We start from the raw sequence: 17011 nt of genomic DNA, 5'->3' as shown, positions 1-17011 counted from the left end.
TCCAATTAATCTCTTTTAGTCACATTTATTCTCTTAAAAAATACAAATAAAATTTCAGATTGCTAAAATGCAATCAAAATTTGAAAGCAGAACTACTAGCTAGAAAATACAGTCACTTACCGATGTGCACATAAATTATTAAGGTGAAGTCCATATTTCTCCTCAGCAGATAACCCATCCATCAACAAATAGAAAATGAGAAAGTTGCTTTGGCCAAGGGGTTGTGAAATGAGTCTGGATTTCTCTAGCATATATGTATAAATTCTGGCTGGTTAAGAAAACAGAAGTGATTCTGTTAAATGGCATTATTAGTTTCATTTCCATAAATTTACACATATGAGTTAACTGCAAAGATAATAGTACAGCGTTTTTTCAAACACAGACCTCTTCTAAACAATATTAATAGACTTTATTGTCAGAGAAATTTTTTAGGGTCAGAAAAATTAAGCAGAAAATTATGGGAGTTCCATTATGCCCTCTCTCTTCCCTCTCCAACATACTGTTCCCCCTATTATTAACATCTTGCATTTGTGTGGAACTTTGGTTGTATACAGCAAGACTGAACACAAATGGAACCATTATTATAGTGTTGTGCCTGTTATAAACATTGTAAGTGGTCAATTTAGCCAAACAGAATGATTATAAGTGTTTTAAAAAATCTCAAAATTAATAAACAGTATTAAGAAAATTAATATTAGACACCTTTAGAAAAGTTGCCAAAAGTGCATAAAGAAAGATACTTCAAAATACCCCTTTAATTCAATTAAAGTTTAAAATTGGGATGAGATGGGATAGTTTCTTTTCCATTTCTCCACATGTATTTAGTCAGGTGACTAGCAATTTCAAGCTGAGGTCTAAATTATTAAATTTTATTTCTTTGTTGCCTTCCTAAATATATTATTTGCTGAAAACATTTCCTATTTAATGTTAATAATATTAACCACAAAGTAATTAACTGATCAAGAGGACATTTTAAAAAAATCTATACACATAGGAAATAAGCTGCGGTAGTTGTTCCCTTCTGTTATTGTCTACTCATCAGCTAAAGAAATATCAAGTGAGAATGGGGGGCTGAGGGGTGACTTTCTGACCATGATGCTTCTAGACTCCGAGAAAGGGTTGGCCTTATACCCATTTTTCCCAACCAACATACAGGCTTAATTTAAAGCAGTATTCAAATCTAATTGAATTCCATATCAAAGAGTGGCTTCAATACCTTTCATCTAAATTCAAAAACAGTATAATTACTAATCATCCTAGTTAGCACATCTCCAGCTGTGAATAAAATTGCTGTGGATTAGCAGAGGTCTGATCAGTAGCATTTTTTAAAATATGTATCTTGAAGGAGCTTTTAGATGGAAGAAAACATAAAACAACACAAAATTCAAATTTCCATTTGAGACCTTTTATGTCATAAATATTCTTGACTAGATATATACTTGTCACCCTGCATCTTTTCAGTAATCCACATGAGAATATATGTTTCTCAAAAGGTTTTGGTACCATAAAATAAATAAATATATATATATATATATATATATATATATATATATATATACACACACACATATATATATATGTGTGTGTGTGTTTACAGATTTTATATGTAGAAAATGTATTTTAGAGAGCTCCAATTTGTGTTCAATATGACATAAAATAGAGGATATAAACTTCCCTCTCCTTCAAGAACAACAAATGCCTGCCTTCACTGCTTTTTTGACTTCCAGCACCAACTCTCACCCTGCCCCATTCACCTAGTTATAAATCATGACCTGTTCCCCAAAAGCCCCATATGCCTTCAAGTAGCAATCACCAGAAGCATACAATTGATTAATTAATATAATCAAACATTCTCTTTCACACTTATCCATTTCTGTTGACTTCATTATTAATAATCATTGATTCTAGGTTCTCAACTAGGAGTCAAAGTATGGGAACTGGTCCTGAATCAGACATTGCCAATCCCCGTGCCCCTCTAAACTTCTCTTTCCCCATCAGTAAATGAGGGATTAAAAGATACAAAGGTCCCAGGCTACCTGTGGACTCCAAAAGGGAGGAGCCCCCAGTTAGAGCCCCGCTGTATACCAGGCACTGGCTGGGTGCTTTTCAAACAATGCTTCATTTAAATTCTGTTGTAAACCTTTTTTCTTTCTTTCTTTCTTTCTTTTTACATTAAAACCCAAAAGACTTCTCTCCAAAGCCCAGGCTGTCTGCACTAAAGGATGCTGTTTTTCAAAGGAGATAAGATCAATTAAAGCTCTCTGAAGCTTTTAAAAGAAAGTCCAATTGAGAGAATAATACCAAGGATAACTGATGATAATAATGAAGATAAAGACTATCTTCTGGTTTGTTTTTAAAAATCAAGATTTCACAAAAGCCTTAATGTATTTTCCATCTCATTTGTGTTAGCTTTAAGTTTCCCAAATAGATAGCATAGCCTTGGCATATTCATTGGGAGACATTTCCAATTGTTAGTAAATTTCAATATCTACTTAAATATATGCAAGTGTCTTTGGGGCACAGAAAAGATAAGAAGCCAACTATTCTTCACGTTTTACACGTGGACTCTGGGTCGTCTTCCCTTTGTAGACCCTTCAGCGTATTTCCGCTTTGCCCATTCCAACGTGATAAACTGCTCTATGGAAAGAGAATATGGTTCTATTCTTAGCAGACACAAACTCTAATTATGAAAAAAAAAAAACCTTGGCTCTGATTTAAAAACTAATCCAGAGTTAATTATTGATAACCTCCCTTATCTATTTCAGTAATGTGTCCTTCGTTGGCAGGAATCAGTGCATGATGGTTTTTCGCAATTTCCTCCCTGAACTGAATAATGACTGTTTCAGTTTATTGTTCCTTTACAATGCCCATTCCTTAGATTCATTAACCCAATGGATAGTTAATGCATGTTTACTACAAACCAGGGCAGACAAGATCTCTGCCATCAATGGACTTCATCCCTATAGCTCTGGGACAGGAACACACTATATCCCATCCATATATCAACTCTGTTTGTTCTGTGCTGACAGGCACTGGGCACAATAAATGCTGTCCAGTCCCTCCACTGGACTTTAGAACCTCCGGTCAGCAGGTAACAGAGTCCTTCGTATTTGAATTCAGAGCATGTAAAGCATGGGCAGCATCTTTAGAATAATCTGGTCCTGGTGTCCTACCTCAGGTCAGGCTATTTTAACATGGTTGGTGTCACCTCTTCCATCCTGCTCGAAGGCGCCCAGTGTCAGGGTGAGAAAGCACTTGGCAATCACAAGGAAGTAAGGTGGAAAGTTCTTGTGCTTAAGTGAAAATACTCCTTTTCTGGAACACTCACCAACTTTTTAAGGTATGCATACTACATCTGTGTACGCATGACCCTTTCCACAGTAGCAGATATTTGAAAACACCTGTCATATTTCCCTGAGTCTTTTTCTCTTCAGTGTAAATGTGTTTACTTTCTTCAAAGCTCGCTCCAAACACATGGCACTTCAATTTTCACTTCCCTGATAAACATTTTCTGAATACATGCTTTATTTTTCCTCTTAAATACAGGAGACAAAGAACTGAACTCCCAGTCTGACCTCTTCCCCTACCACTTATGTTCTAGGCATTCTGCTTCTATTAATGTAGTCTCAATTAGCACTGGCCTCACTTATTTGTTTGCTGTTTATATGTTAGTAGTTGTTTCATTCATAAATTTTTTAAAAACCTCCACAATATCATTTGGCCAGAATTTTTAAAAAAATCAGAAAGGAAGTACCCAACAAAGATAGGCACTAGGAATTGAATTAAGGGCTCTAATTAGGAGAACAGAATGAGTAGAAAAACAATATGGGAAGTGGAGAAAGGTGGAGACTGCCTACCTACCTACATGGGAGCCTGCATTGCTGTTTTCCTAAGAGGAGAATAAATTCGATTATGCACAATGCTCAAAGTATACAGAAATGATGCTCATCACTCCTTAATGATTCTAAGGGCACTGTGGAATCTTGAAGTGCCTCAGGTTCATCTTTATGAATATTTATTATCGCTGTGTCACCGTGTGCTGCCTGCAGAAGCCGCATGAGAGGTATTTGTGGACGCGATTATGCTGAAGCTGTGTGGGACTGCGTGCTAATAGAGGCTGCTGATTAAAGAAGCCTCCATATGTAAGTGCTCACTGCAGCGTTTTCTAGCGCTTTCTTATATGTGTGTATAAAAATTTTATAAATTAACATTCCTGGAGAAGAGGACATGTCAAATTATTAAACAAAATCAGTAATGGGTAAGACCTTCATAGCCATTTAATACATTCTGACCTGGGTAAAGGGAATAGCCAATGGAAAGGGTGGAAAAAGTCATGTGACTGATACACAGACAAGCAATTTCTCCTTTAGGCCAGTCATGCATCAACATGAGTGTCCAGCTTTACTTGGGTTGGGCTAGAAAAGCGCCTCTCAGATTTTAGAGTCCCAATGAGCAGGTCCGCAATTGGGCCGGGGTGTCTACATTTTAACAAGCTTCAAATGCCACCCATGGTACTTATCTTTGGGTCACACATTGGAGTGACAAGGGGCTGAAGCACAGCTTTTGGAATGTCCTACCCCCTTCACTTCTATGGCTCCAACCACTGGCCACTGAAGGCTCAGGGGGAAATTACTGTCACAGAGTGTCAAGCTGTGCCTTTCACCTGGAGAAACAGTTTCACTGAGGTGTCATAAAACCACACATAAAGACATCGGTGCCTCAAGAGCTTTCGCCCCCGAGGCCCCCCTAGAGCAGAACTTCAAATAGAGCTCTGCCATGGATTAAAATAAAAATCAAAAAACTTTCCTATTGCAAAATTTAAGCCTCTGCTCTTGACAACCAAAATTATCTCTTTTTTTGCCCCTTTTATGCATTTTTTAAACCAAATTTCACTTAGTAAATATTTGATTTTGACATAAACTCAGGAAAAATACAGATTTTTGTTTCTAAACTGTGGTCAAAACTAACTTTTAGTTTCTGAAGGGAAGATAGAGTAACTTGAAAATGCCAAATAAAATTGATATCTTTCAAAAATCATTAAATTAGCAAATATTTGTATGCTAACAGCTATTATAAAACTTCTGTAAACTAGTTGATTCCTCTAAGTAGACTAGGCATTCCATCTGCAATTATACTTATATTGTTCATTTGCATGGATAATTTGTTTTGATTAGAAAGATGTAAAATTCTAACTGAATTCCAAATGAGTTGAATTTAAAGCAGGGGGTTTTCATAAAGGACACAGTAAATATTTAAACCAAGAAACAATCTCTTTGGGTTTGGTGGGTGATTACTGTAACATTTTGATTTGTTTTAATTCAATCATTTAAAAATATAGATTCCATTCTGTTTCAAGTAGATTGTAGTGTGTGTTATATGAAGAAATTATATACTCACATTATAATATATTTTGAGTACATATTTGAGTTCATTTCTATGTTCAGCAAATATGATTAATTTCAGCTCTTTTTGGTTTGGTTCCATATTATATAGTTTATACAATAATCATCTTAAAAACTCGCCTCTCATTTCAAAATATTATTTTTAATTCAAAACAATTTTAGAACTCATAACCTGAAGGGTCAGATATGCCCGTGCATGTGCACACACACAGGCATGCACAGCATTCTCTGTTACTGCCCTGTGTTCCTCTGCCCTCTTCTGGTAGCAAGTGAGACCTCCCTTTGTTCATTTTAAACTTACCTCCAGTTAACTGTTTTTTCCTCTCGCAGAATTGCAGTTCGAAATACTTTATGAAGCAACTGGACAGGTCATTAAGAGTTGTCTTAGCATGTCCAAAGGCTTCTAAAATGCACATGACCTATAGTAAAAGAGGACCATTTATTGAACTCAGTTTTGTGTTGTTGTTTTTTACATAAAACTAGAGAATAATAGCAAGAATATGAGAAATATTCTATTATCTAAGAGGTTCTCTATTGTTCATATAACCTCTTGTTGGATGTTGAAGTCCCTCTCCTACAGCAAACTACAGTAATGTTCTTATGCGTGGTTTCACTTTTCCACAGTTTCAGTTACCTGGGGTCAACCATGGTTCAAAAATATTAAATGGAGCCCAGCCAGTGTGGCTCAGTGGTTGAGCATCAACCAATGCACCAAGAGTTCGCTGGTTTAATTCCTGCTCAAGGCACATGCCTGGGTTGCGGGCTCAATCCCAAGTAGGGGGCAGCAGGAGGCAGCCCTCTCACACTGATGTTTCTTTCTCTCTCCTTCTCCCTTCCTCTCGCTCTAAAATCAATACAAAACATATTTAAAATATATATTCAATAGAAAATTCCAGCAATAAATAACTCATGTTTTAAATTGCGCACTGTTCATGTGTAGCATGATGAAATTTTCCGTCACCTCACTCCATTTCACCCAGAAAGTGAATCATCCCTTTTCTAGTGTATCCACGCTATATATGCTACATGCCTGTTAGTCACTTGTAGCCATCTTGGTTATCATATCAACTGTGGGAGCATCAAAGTGCTTGTGTACAGTAACCCTTATTTTACTTAATAATGCCACATTCACATAACTTCTATGAAGATGTGGTTATAATTGTTTATTTTGTCATTGTTGTTAATCTTTTACTGTACCTACTTTATAAATTAAACTTTAACACAAGTATGTATGTATAGAAAATGTACACATTGTCAAGATGTGTGAATCAAATATCATATATATATATATATATATATATATATATATATATATATATGCTGTTGTGGCTTTGGAGGGAAGAAATCAAAGTTAAAAGTGATAGAATATATTTTAAAAATAATAAATGCACTTAAATACTGGATTATAACCTTCTTTCAATTTTACTTAATTTACACTCTTTTTCAACACCAAACCCCTACATTATGCTCCCTTCACCTTGTTATGGCTTCAAACCAACCATTCTCTCCCACAGAAACAAGAATAAGAATTCTAGATGAAACCGTGTGCCCAACGTTTCTTACTGCCATGTGTTCTCTTTCAGAAGGGAGGAATTTGAGGTTTTAAAATTCTGTTAATAAAGCTCCTCAGAACAACCTGGCATCTGAAATTCATTCTTGATGTGTTTCTTTAAACACTGACTACAGAACAAAAACAATTTATTCTCATAATTTATTGTGCTTGTGATAATGATTATGACCAAGAAATTCTCCAAACAGCATGAAAATACGAAGGTCAAAGTTTTTCCAGATAAAAATAATATTAAATACAGTTCCTGCATCAGCCGCAAGAGGGAGCACAATAACACTTCATCATAATTTCAGGTAACAATATTTTTGAGGATTTTAATCTAAATTAAAAAAAAGAAACTTTACTCTTATTTTTTAATTTTCTGAATACTGCTAGACCAAGGCATTCAATTTGCCTGGAAGTACTTTATATTTATAAAGATTATGAAAAACACTTTGATGTTAATCAAGTGTTGAGTTGTGTTAATAGTGAAATACATAAAATATCTGTTTAGGAAGTTTGATCTTTTGAATAGAAACATATACTAAATCTTTACCAAAACTCTATTATTTAAGTCTCTTTAAAATAAACTAATTTTAAAGATCAAATAAATTATAGTAGTTATGGCAGAAATGTTTACTCAAAAGGAATTACAAATAGTTTTTATTAAGGTCCTATTTTTGCTTATTTTACAATATTTTAACACTACATAAGTATATAGTGAAATTCATAATGCAATTATATCACTTTTTTTTACCTTTTTAAGATATTTATTGTTGAAAGTATTACATAGGTCCTCCTTTTCCCACATTAACCTCTCCACCCCGCGATATCACAGCTTAAACATGTATGTTATTACATTAAACAACTGTTTAAAATTCAGTAAAAGGATTAGAATGTTTTAGAATATTTAATACTTTTTGATGTTGTATCAGATAACAAACTGAATTTTTATTATTATATAAAATGTACATAAAAGATAAATAATGACATGTACCCAAATAGGAAGTATAGGGTACTTTTTAAATGTATATGCTTTGTAGTGAGAAGTAGCTGCAATCACATTCTTGTTCTGCTAATGACAAATTATATCACATTGAGCAAATTTAGGAAATTTCTCGAACCTCATTTTCCTTTATTCTAACACAGGGATAACTCCTTTGGTGGTTGTAAGTGTCAGATGTATAAAGCCCTCCGATTGGTACCTGGCACACATTTAGCATTCAGCAAATAACAAAGATTAATTTTATTTTTTTGTTAATAATAATAGAAATGTAGATATACAACTTCATATATAAATATATGTGTGTATTTATGTATATAAAGTTATATATGGATACTAGAGGCCCAGTGCACAAAATTCATGTGGGGGGGGGGAGGGGTATGGTCCTTCAGCCCTGCTTGCACCCTCTAACAATCTGGGAACACTGGCTCCTAACCACTTGCCTGCCTGCCTGCCTGATCACCCCTAACCACTCTGCCTGCCTGATTGCCCCAACTGCTCACCTGCCTGCCTGATCGCCCCTAACTACCTCTGCCTGCCTGCCTCATAGCCCCTAATCCCTCTGCCTGCCTTCCTAATTGCCCCTCATATTACACTTTTACTATTATAGATATGTAAAGTTTTACATATACATATATGAGTATACATGTATGTGTGGATATATGTGTATGTGTATACATACATTTCCTTTTAGTCCTCACAAGTAGTGTGTCTATTTTATTTTTTTTAAATATATATTTTATTGATTTTTTACAGAGAGGAAGGGAGAGAGATAGAGAGTTAGAAACATCGATGAGAGAGAAACATCGATCAGCTGCCTCCTGCACATCTCCTACTAGGGATGTGCCCGCAACCCAGGTACATGCCCTTGACCGGAATCGAACCTGGGACCTTTCAGTCCACAGGCCGACGCTCTATCCACCGAGCCAAACCGGTTTTGGCAAGTGTGTCTATTTTAAAGAAAAGAAAATTGAGAAATTAAGTAAGTTTCCCAAAGTTCAGAACTTTTAAATAGTGGAGCTGAGATTTCAATACAATCTCTCTGTGGAATTAATGTGTTCAATCACTGCATCATAGGGCTATTACTGCTAGAGTAACAGTAAACAGTACATACAAAGCATAAAACTAAAACCCTTAAACAAAATATAAATACTCACATGGCACTCTCTCATTATGTATTCTAAATTCAAAATAACCTGTGGTTTTTATCTAAAATTAGCCACTTGGCCAATAGGTGGCACCAGACAAATGTGCTAAGAGAAATACTAGAAAAAAAAATAGTCCATCATTCAATTTGCCTTTGAGACAAAATAATGAGAGTGATGTACAGTAATAAAACTTTAAATTTAAAAATGTAGGCAAAGGGAAGTAAGTATATATTTCTTTAGTACTTACTGACTCATTTGATTAGCATGATTTTTTTCCTATTTACATTGTATAGTATTATTTTCCCATAAAAGTTTAATAATTATGCCATTAAAAGTTATGCACTATTATCATAGTAGTAGATAACCTACTGTGTTTTCTAAAAATAAAAAAATCTGTGGCCCCCTCAATACAAAATAATGGCTTAGTCAATTTGACCCTCTAATTCTGCTCTGTAAAAGCAGTCACTCAATAAGTGTCTAAATCATTTGACTAAAATCTAATGTTTCTTAAAGTTGAAACTCTATTGTTTCAAAATTACTGAAAAGCTTCAGGCAGTTTTCACTCCCCCCAAAAGCATGACTTTTATGTTCCAATAAACCATGGAAAATCCCTTGCTTCCACAGTATAAAACTGAAACACAGGGATTCTAAGCAACAGCCTTCTACAGTGAGCTTACCTGATTTGAAATTATACAGGGAAACAAAAGCAACAACAATGGTGACAGGATCCAAACCGCCCTGCCCACTGTGTAAAGCACAGTCAGAAGCCCATTGCAGAAGCAGAACATAAACCTAAGCAGACTTTTAAGATGGGGCCACTGGAGTGTTAGGCTAAAATCCAGAAATATCACAGCTGTGTATCCCTAAACAGTACATGCGGTGCCTCCCAAAAATGACTAACGTCACCTCTGGAGCTCAATGCTTGCCTCTCCCTCACCTTCCCGAGAGCAAGTCAATCTCTCTTCCTCTCTGCACCCTCTTCACGGAGGGCACTATTTACCATGGCAGCATGAAACATACAAATGGCAGCTTCCTCCCAAGCCCATTCATTTTGCCCCCCCCACACACACACACACTCCATATTATAATCTTTAATTTGCAAAACCTTAATTATGCCTTTGATGTAAACCACAAGGAAAAGGCTCTCCATTCCTCAGCCTCTGCACAATTCTCTGCAGAAGACCATCCTAATATTCTTTCCTTAAATGTCCCTACCACTCTTTCACTCTGCATCTGGTAACTGCTGATAAGAAGAACCTTCAAAGACTGTTTTTGTTTCACACTATGCCAAGAAGCAGGGCAAAACTGTTTGGGCTAGACTCTCCCAGTATTTGCTAATGGAAGACACCCCGTGTATGTCAGTTGCACACATCCCTCGTGGCAGCCTCATGCTCCGTGTCTGCTGGCGTGGTACCTCAGAGGGATATCTCACCATCTAATCTGGCTGGACTGGCTCCCTAATTCAGCCCATTTGCTTCGCTCCTTTCAGAGCCATCCAACGCATCTCATTCTGTACTGAGCATCAAGCTTTCTACTAAATTGCTCCATATTTCAAGGATGTTCTTTTCTACTCATCTCCTTAATCAGATTTTCCTTTCATGCAGCTCATCACTTAAATGTATGTAATTCCACTGAACTCCTGTGATGTTATAAAGATTTACCGCTGATTCATAAATGTAGCCAATGCTTGCATGCGATTTCCAGATATACACTTGGACATTGTGCAAAAAAGTGTGCTAATGTTTTGGATACTGAATAATATTCATGCAGATAACTTAAAGGAAGAGCAAAAAAAAAAGCATAATGGACATGAACTTTAAGCCATACTCAAACCTGGGAAATATTATTTGATGAGATTAGAAATCGCTTATTTATGACATCTTTAATTTGCCATGAGAAATGAATACAAAACAAAAATGAATTAGAAATCGTCTTATGTAAAATTTCCATTGATAGTATAATATTGATTCCACGATTCTAATTAATTTTGGAAGAGTTAGATCTATCTTGTCCAAAGATATCCAATTTGGAATGTATTCACTTAAGCTAAAAAGCAAAGCCAATTTGCATAAAGTAATCTAGAATGCATTTTAGAAATTACATAGCCTGCTCTTTCTCAAAGGATCATTTTAATAAATGATTGCTTAAGTCTATAATTTACAGTGGAGACTATTGTTTCTTGTCATGATAATTAAGCCAATGGATCCTGCTATTCTATTAGTTAACTCACGTCTATTTTATAACTGTGTTGTTTTATAAATTCTCTAATCCTTAAATGTCAGTAGTCAGCATATTGCAAGATCTGAATAAAAAAGATAATTTATGCTCTTCCCTGAAATGTTAAATTATTTTGAGCTGTGCTGTAGAAATATGCAGGTACTCAATCTATAGGCCAAGCTTAGTAAATGGCTATGAAGTAAAGTTTTTAATGAACACGTGATACTATGGATACATTGCAGTATTTATTTATTATATATTCTTCATAATGAGAAAAATCTCCCCGATCAGGCACATGCTTGGGAATCCATAAAAGCATATTTAACTTTTGAAGGACTTCTTATTCAAAAGTAGAAAATATAAGGAAATAACATTAATCTACCAGTTAACGTAAGTTCCTCTCATTTCTAAATGAGGAATCCAGTACTAAGTCTCCAGAATATCCCCAGGTAAACCCTACCTGGCGGACATGACTCTGCCCTGCAGCGCGAGGTAAAGGGGCGAGCGAAAGCAAACCGCACACCAACAGCACAATACTCACTGCGAAATACATTTCTAGATTTTCAGTGTGGGAACCTTTACATGGCACTGTCTTAGGGAATGGCCTACGATAACAGCGACCGCTTTTATTCCAAGGCAATCGGACACTTTCAAGTACACAATTCCTGAATGAAACGCAGGTCTCCTTCTGCAAAGATGCTCGAGGTGCAGCTGTGTGGGGAGATTCTGGAGGGGCACGCTGTGTAAACTTCAGACCGGATTATTATACCTGCAACACCTCACTTAGAAATACTCTCCAGAATGCGTGTGCTGCTACAGCGTGGCCTATGATGTGTACCAAGTGTTTTTGTTTTTTCCTTCATATGCAAGCAAATGTTTATTTAGAAAGTTGCAGAGGCAGAAGAGGGCCAGTTGGGCTCTGTGAGCTCAGAAAACAAGCTACAGAGGCAAAAGAATGGCCCTTGGAGTTTAAGAGAAAGAAAGCAAAGAGACACCCCTAAAGGAAGAAGGTGTGTGTGTGTGTGTGTGTGTGTGTGTGTGTGTGTGTGTGTGTGTGTGTGGAGAGAGAGAGAGAGCTAAAGTGATTTTTCAATCAAGGAAATGATATAGCACATAGGGACATTATTTTCTTGCATGTCATACAGAGCATGTTGATTTATTTTTTACAAAACTTATATTCCTCATACATATGTGAGGAATTGAACATAATCTTTGGCATATAAAATTCATGTGTTTTTGGCCTGGCGTTGAAGATTTACTTTCTACTTATCAATGCCCATAAGGTTTCCTGTTGTCAATTCTCTTACACATATTGAAACTTTATTATCAGTTTTCATTAATCGCCCACAAGTTTTGCTTATCGGGTCATCCCTGCCAAAGGCATCTACACATCGATGGGGCACTTTCTAGGTGAACAACAACCTCTAACTAAATTACATGTTTTCAGTCCAACTGTTCTGAGCAAATATGAAGAGAGCATGTTTGAAACCTTTTAAAATATATACAAAAAAATAAAAGTTCACTTGAACAATATTCATTTATGCCAAGCCCCAAACTTTTCTTTTTCTTTATTTCCACAAATTTTGTCCCACTTATGGTTAAACGCATAGTGTATTATGGTGTCACCCTATATTTTTAAATGACATTTTTCTTGGCACAACATATTTTCCAAGCCAAAGAAGAAACTTACGTGTTTGAATTTGGAATCGAAGATAGGCCTGCTGGTGCCCGACCTACAGGTTAGGTGCCTAATTATTTGTTTGCTGGCTTCGGTCTTTCCAGACCCTCTTTCCCCACTGAAAGAAAACAGAGAAAAAAACACAAGTTTACTGTTTTTGGAAACTGTAGTAAAAAATTAATAACCACAGATAATTCTCCAGCATGATGACAGGAGGGAACAACATAACTTTCAATGAGTTTATGGTATCTTTTTACTCTTTAATTCGATTCATTCTTTCAAATCATAGTGAATATCTCCTGTGTCAGGTGCCCTATGGGGTCTAGATGCGGGACTACAAATGAACAGGCTGCAACCTCTGCCATCCAAAACCTTACAGTGCAGGAACATGTATCTTAGGTGTGCGGTGGAAAGAGCCACCATCAACTGGTCCTCAGCTTGTAAATGACAGTAGTGAGGTGGAGCCAGGTGATAGCCCTCTGCCCTGGAGGCGCATGCATCCTCGTCCTAGAGTCACCCGGCCTGGCTTTGTGAAATCTTCCTGCGCCTTCCCGACAAGACATTGCCTCTTCCATCTTTCTGAGCTTTCCTCCTCTTTTCTTCTGAATGAATATAAAGTGTGCAGCTGCTAAAACTAAGTTGCTAAGATAACAGAGGTGAGCAAAGCACTGACCCTCAGCAGACCCTAACATGGCCCATTTTCTCTTGAGGCTGCTGTCAGTTTGGACAGACCATGTTTCCCATTGTCCTTCAACCTAGGAACAAGCAACTTGTTATTTTTAATGATATTTCCCAGGCATACTTCACACCTTACCTAATTCCTATAAATAATTACTGTATTATACTCCTGAAATTAGATAATTTAGTATTAAAATTCTAATATAATAATTGCCATACCAAAGCGGTCTGATATAAAATAAAGTTTTTAGTACATCCAGATAGAATACTTTTATCTCTTAGTCTTTTATCTCTGAATCAAAAAATTTAATATATATATATATATCTTTACTAGTGTTTTCTCAGGTTTTTCCCTTGAAGTTTTGTTATAATGAATTTGATTAAAGGGGGTTTGCCAGAAAAGAAGCTGAACTTTCATTACTTTATTCAGGTCTCAGGTTGTTAACAAATGCTTCTCCCCTTATCCATGCTGCCTGCAAACATTTTCACCACTTTTAGAACAAGCGCCCCCACGTCCTCAGCAGAGCAGGGGACAGTGACCTGCACAGGACAAGCTGCTCCTTTGCTGGGTTCAAAGAACTTTGCCTTTAACCTTCTAATTTCAGAGAAGAAGCAATCCAGGCCTTTCACGGTGGAAATTTAATTTCTATAATTATATTTATCGTTACTAAAATTCTACTTCCCAGCAAACTGATTAGATGTTTCAAGAATCTTTTTTTTTAAATAGAGATTTTGCTTGCACTCACTCAGGAATAAATCTTGAAAATAGCATTTTCCTTTTTTAAATATTGCCCATTCTTTCAAATGAAAGTCACTAAGGACCTACTATGTGCCAGAGGCTTAAGAGGTAAAGAGGTGAAAACACTGCTTTCTGGGCTAGCTTCCCAGGATACTCTCAATAAACACTACGCACAGAAATGCCACGTAATTAAAACACAGTGGGCAATGCACCCAAGGGTGAAGGAGCAAGTATATCTCCTACAGGGAACCAGGGACGACATCTGGATGAGGCAGAAGTTGAGCTGATCCTTGGGAGAAGGAGTAGCATAGAAGGTAGCATTTATTTGGCATTAATATTCAATAAATATTCCTTGAGCTTCTGTTAAGCAAGCTGAAATAGGTGGCGAGTGCAGAGTGGTGAATGGGGCAGAAATAGCCCCTGTGAATATGGAGACACGGAGGCCTGTGAGGGTATAGGGCTGACCTAGTGGTCACAGAGTCCCCTCTCTGCTCCCACAGTTGCATTGCCAAACGAGGAGCAGGGAAGGTCAGAGAAAAAAATCACACATATTTTAACTCTCTCATTAAATCTAAGAATAGACAATTTCATTTTAACTGAGTAAAATACAAGGACATTTTTTAAAAAAGAGAGAGAGATGGGTTAGGACAGTCTTGGCTCCATAGGCGATCACTTTAAAACTAAAATTTCTAGTTCAACTTTTTCAAGAAATATTTTTTTATCTCAAAATCTAAGTCTATGGTTAAACTGGAAGTTGACCAGATATTTGGGGTTGTGCTAATCAGGGGCCCACAATAATGCTTCAGCTTATCTGAACAGCCTTGTCTGCTAAATCTGTTCATGACAGAGGCGGACCCTGTACTGCTTATCCCAAGCTACTTGTGTGTACAGCAAATAGCATTAATTTAGATTTGCTCAGCATAGGGCTAGGATAGTGACTTTTTGTCACAGATGTTCAAACAATTAATTAAAACCATCTCACAAGGCTTTAGGAAGTCAAAGGGAAGGCAGATCATGGTAGACTCTGGACTCTCAATTATAGCCCAGGAAAAATAGCTGAGAATTATTAAAAACCTTTCCTCAAGATAAAACCTAGTGTGCCACTGGGGCCTATATTACCAACAAAATGAGAAATAAGATTAAAATTTGGAAATAACATTTTCCTGGCCTAGCACTAACTTACAGAATTCCTATTCTAGGAATACGTAGGTTATGATCCCAAATCTTAAAAATCGTCTGTTGCATATGCTAGTTATGGGACATATAGACACCAAAGAAGGGAACTTTATAGGCAGTGTGTTTAGTTGAATTCTAAATGTATTAATGTTAATGTATTACTATAAATGTAGAAAGTTTTTATATTAGTCAAGATGATCAAGGAGGTAGAGAAGCTACATAAAACACTAATCTTGAAAGAAGACAGAATGACTATACAAATAATTCCTTGTGATCACAGATTTGTTCTTCAATTCTGGATGCCAGGACTAGGTGATACTCGTAAAACTTAATAAAGAAATCTTTCTTTCAGAATAGGTGGTTCATACATCACCATTTATTAATTCACATTATTGGGCTCATATCCCCAATTCACTATTTACTAATTATAATATGCTAGGCTAAATAGTTAACCTTTCTAATACTCAGTCACCTGATATAAAAATGGTGGTAAGAATAATACCTATCAATAGGTTGCTAAAGTGATGAATATGATAATACATAGAAAGCATCTAGCACTTAGTAATTTCTCAATACATATTACTTGTTATTATTGTTAACACTGCCAAACATTCCTCGCAATTTCATAATTTTTTGAAAGTGTTCCCTTTTTGTCACAGTAAGACCGGAAAACACAATAGATGAGGCAAATAAACATAGAGCTGCTTGATTCAAGAATGGATGGGGCCACCCTGCAGTGCCTCCCTTATCCAGGGACGTTTTGGAACAAGTGCAAAAACAACTACTTACTTATATGTTGTTTTGTAAATGAGAACACTAATGCTTGCCACCCATCAATCTGAACCTCCATGACATTTTTTTAATCAAATTGACAATGTGAAAGTACATAAATAATGCTTATTTAAATCTTTAAATTGTCTCTGGGTTCTCTCCAGCTTTCCTTCTTTACATGCCATCATTTCACTGTGGCTGCAGGTGCGCAATGGTTTATTTACAGGGTCAGTTTTCAACCAACACTATGGGCCAGAACTCAGGGAAAGCCATGAGTATAGAAGCCCCTCCTTTAGAGGTTTCTCCTAATGTTAAACATGATTCTCAATGCAGATCTTATTGCAATGCCTAAATATTTATTTAATTTTATATCAAAACATAATCACATTTCACCTCTAACTCTGTGAGATTTTTTTTTTTTTTTGGTGTAAAGAATGTTTGCTCCAATATAAATCATCCTCCTGATCTTCGTATTTATGGGCTAATGTTACCATTACATTCCAATAAAAAAATACTTTGCAGTGTATAATTTTGGTAAAATATGAGCAAAAGTAAATACCTAGAAGCAGGAGGGAAAACCCACAGTTGCAAGCTAATAATTTTTATTTTGTATTTTGGGCAGCACCACGATGTGGAGAACTGTGGAACAG

At 36.3% G+C, this 17011-nt stretch overlaps 1 protein-coding gene across 1 annotated transcript in view; it reads right to left on the bottom strand.

Annotated features, from left to right (window-relative positions):
- Positions 1 to 17011, bottom strand: part of MYO16 (myosin XVI) — a 424936-nt gene that overhangs the window by 283801 nt on the left and 124124 nt on the right. Inside the window, exons 13-15 of the mRNA XM_059685100.1 lie at positions 13010 to 13115; positions 5704 to 5821; positions 121 to 268 (exon numbers count right to left, since the gene is read on the bottom strand). Coding sequence (XP_059541083.1) covers positions 121 to 268; positions 5704 to 5821; positions 13010 to 13115 — 372 coding nt within the window. The remainder of the gene's footprint in view (positions 1 to 120; positions 269 to 5703; positions 5822 to 13009; positions 13116 to 17011) is intronic.

This window comes from Myotis daubentonii, chromosome 2, assembly GCF_963259705.1.
Source record: "Myotis daubentonii chromosome 2, mMyoDau2.1, whole genome shotgun sequence".
In the NCBI taxonomy this organism is placed as follows: Eukaryota; Metazoa; Chordata; class Mammalia; order Chiroptera; family Vespertilionidae; genus Myotis; species Myotis daubentonii.
Note: the sequence above shows the minus strand (reverse complement) of the source record. Positions and strands in the feature narration are given on the sequence as shown.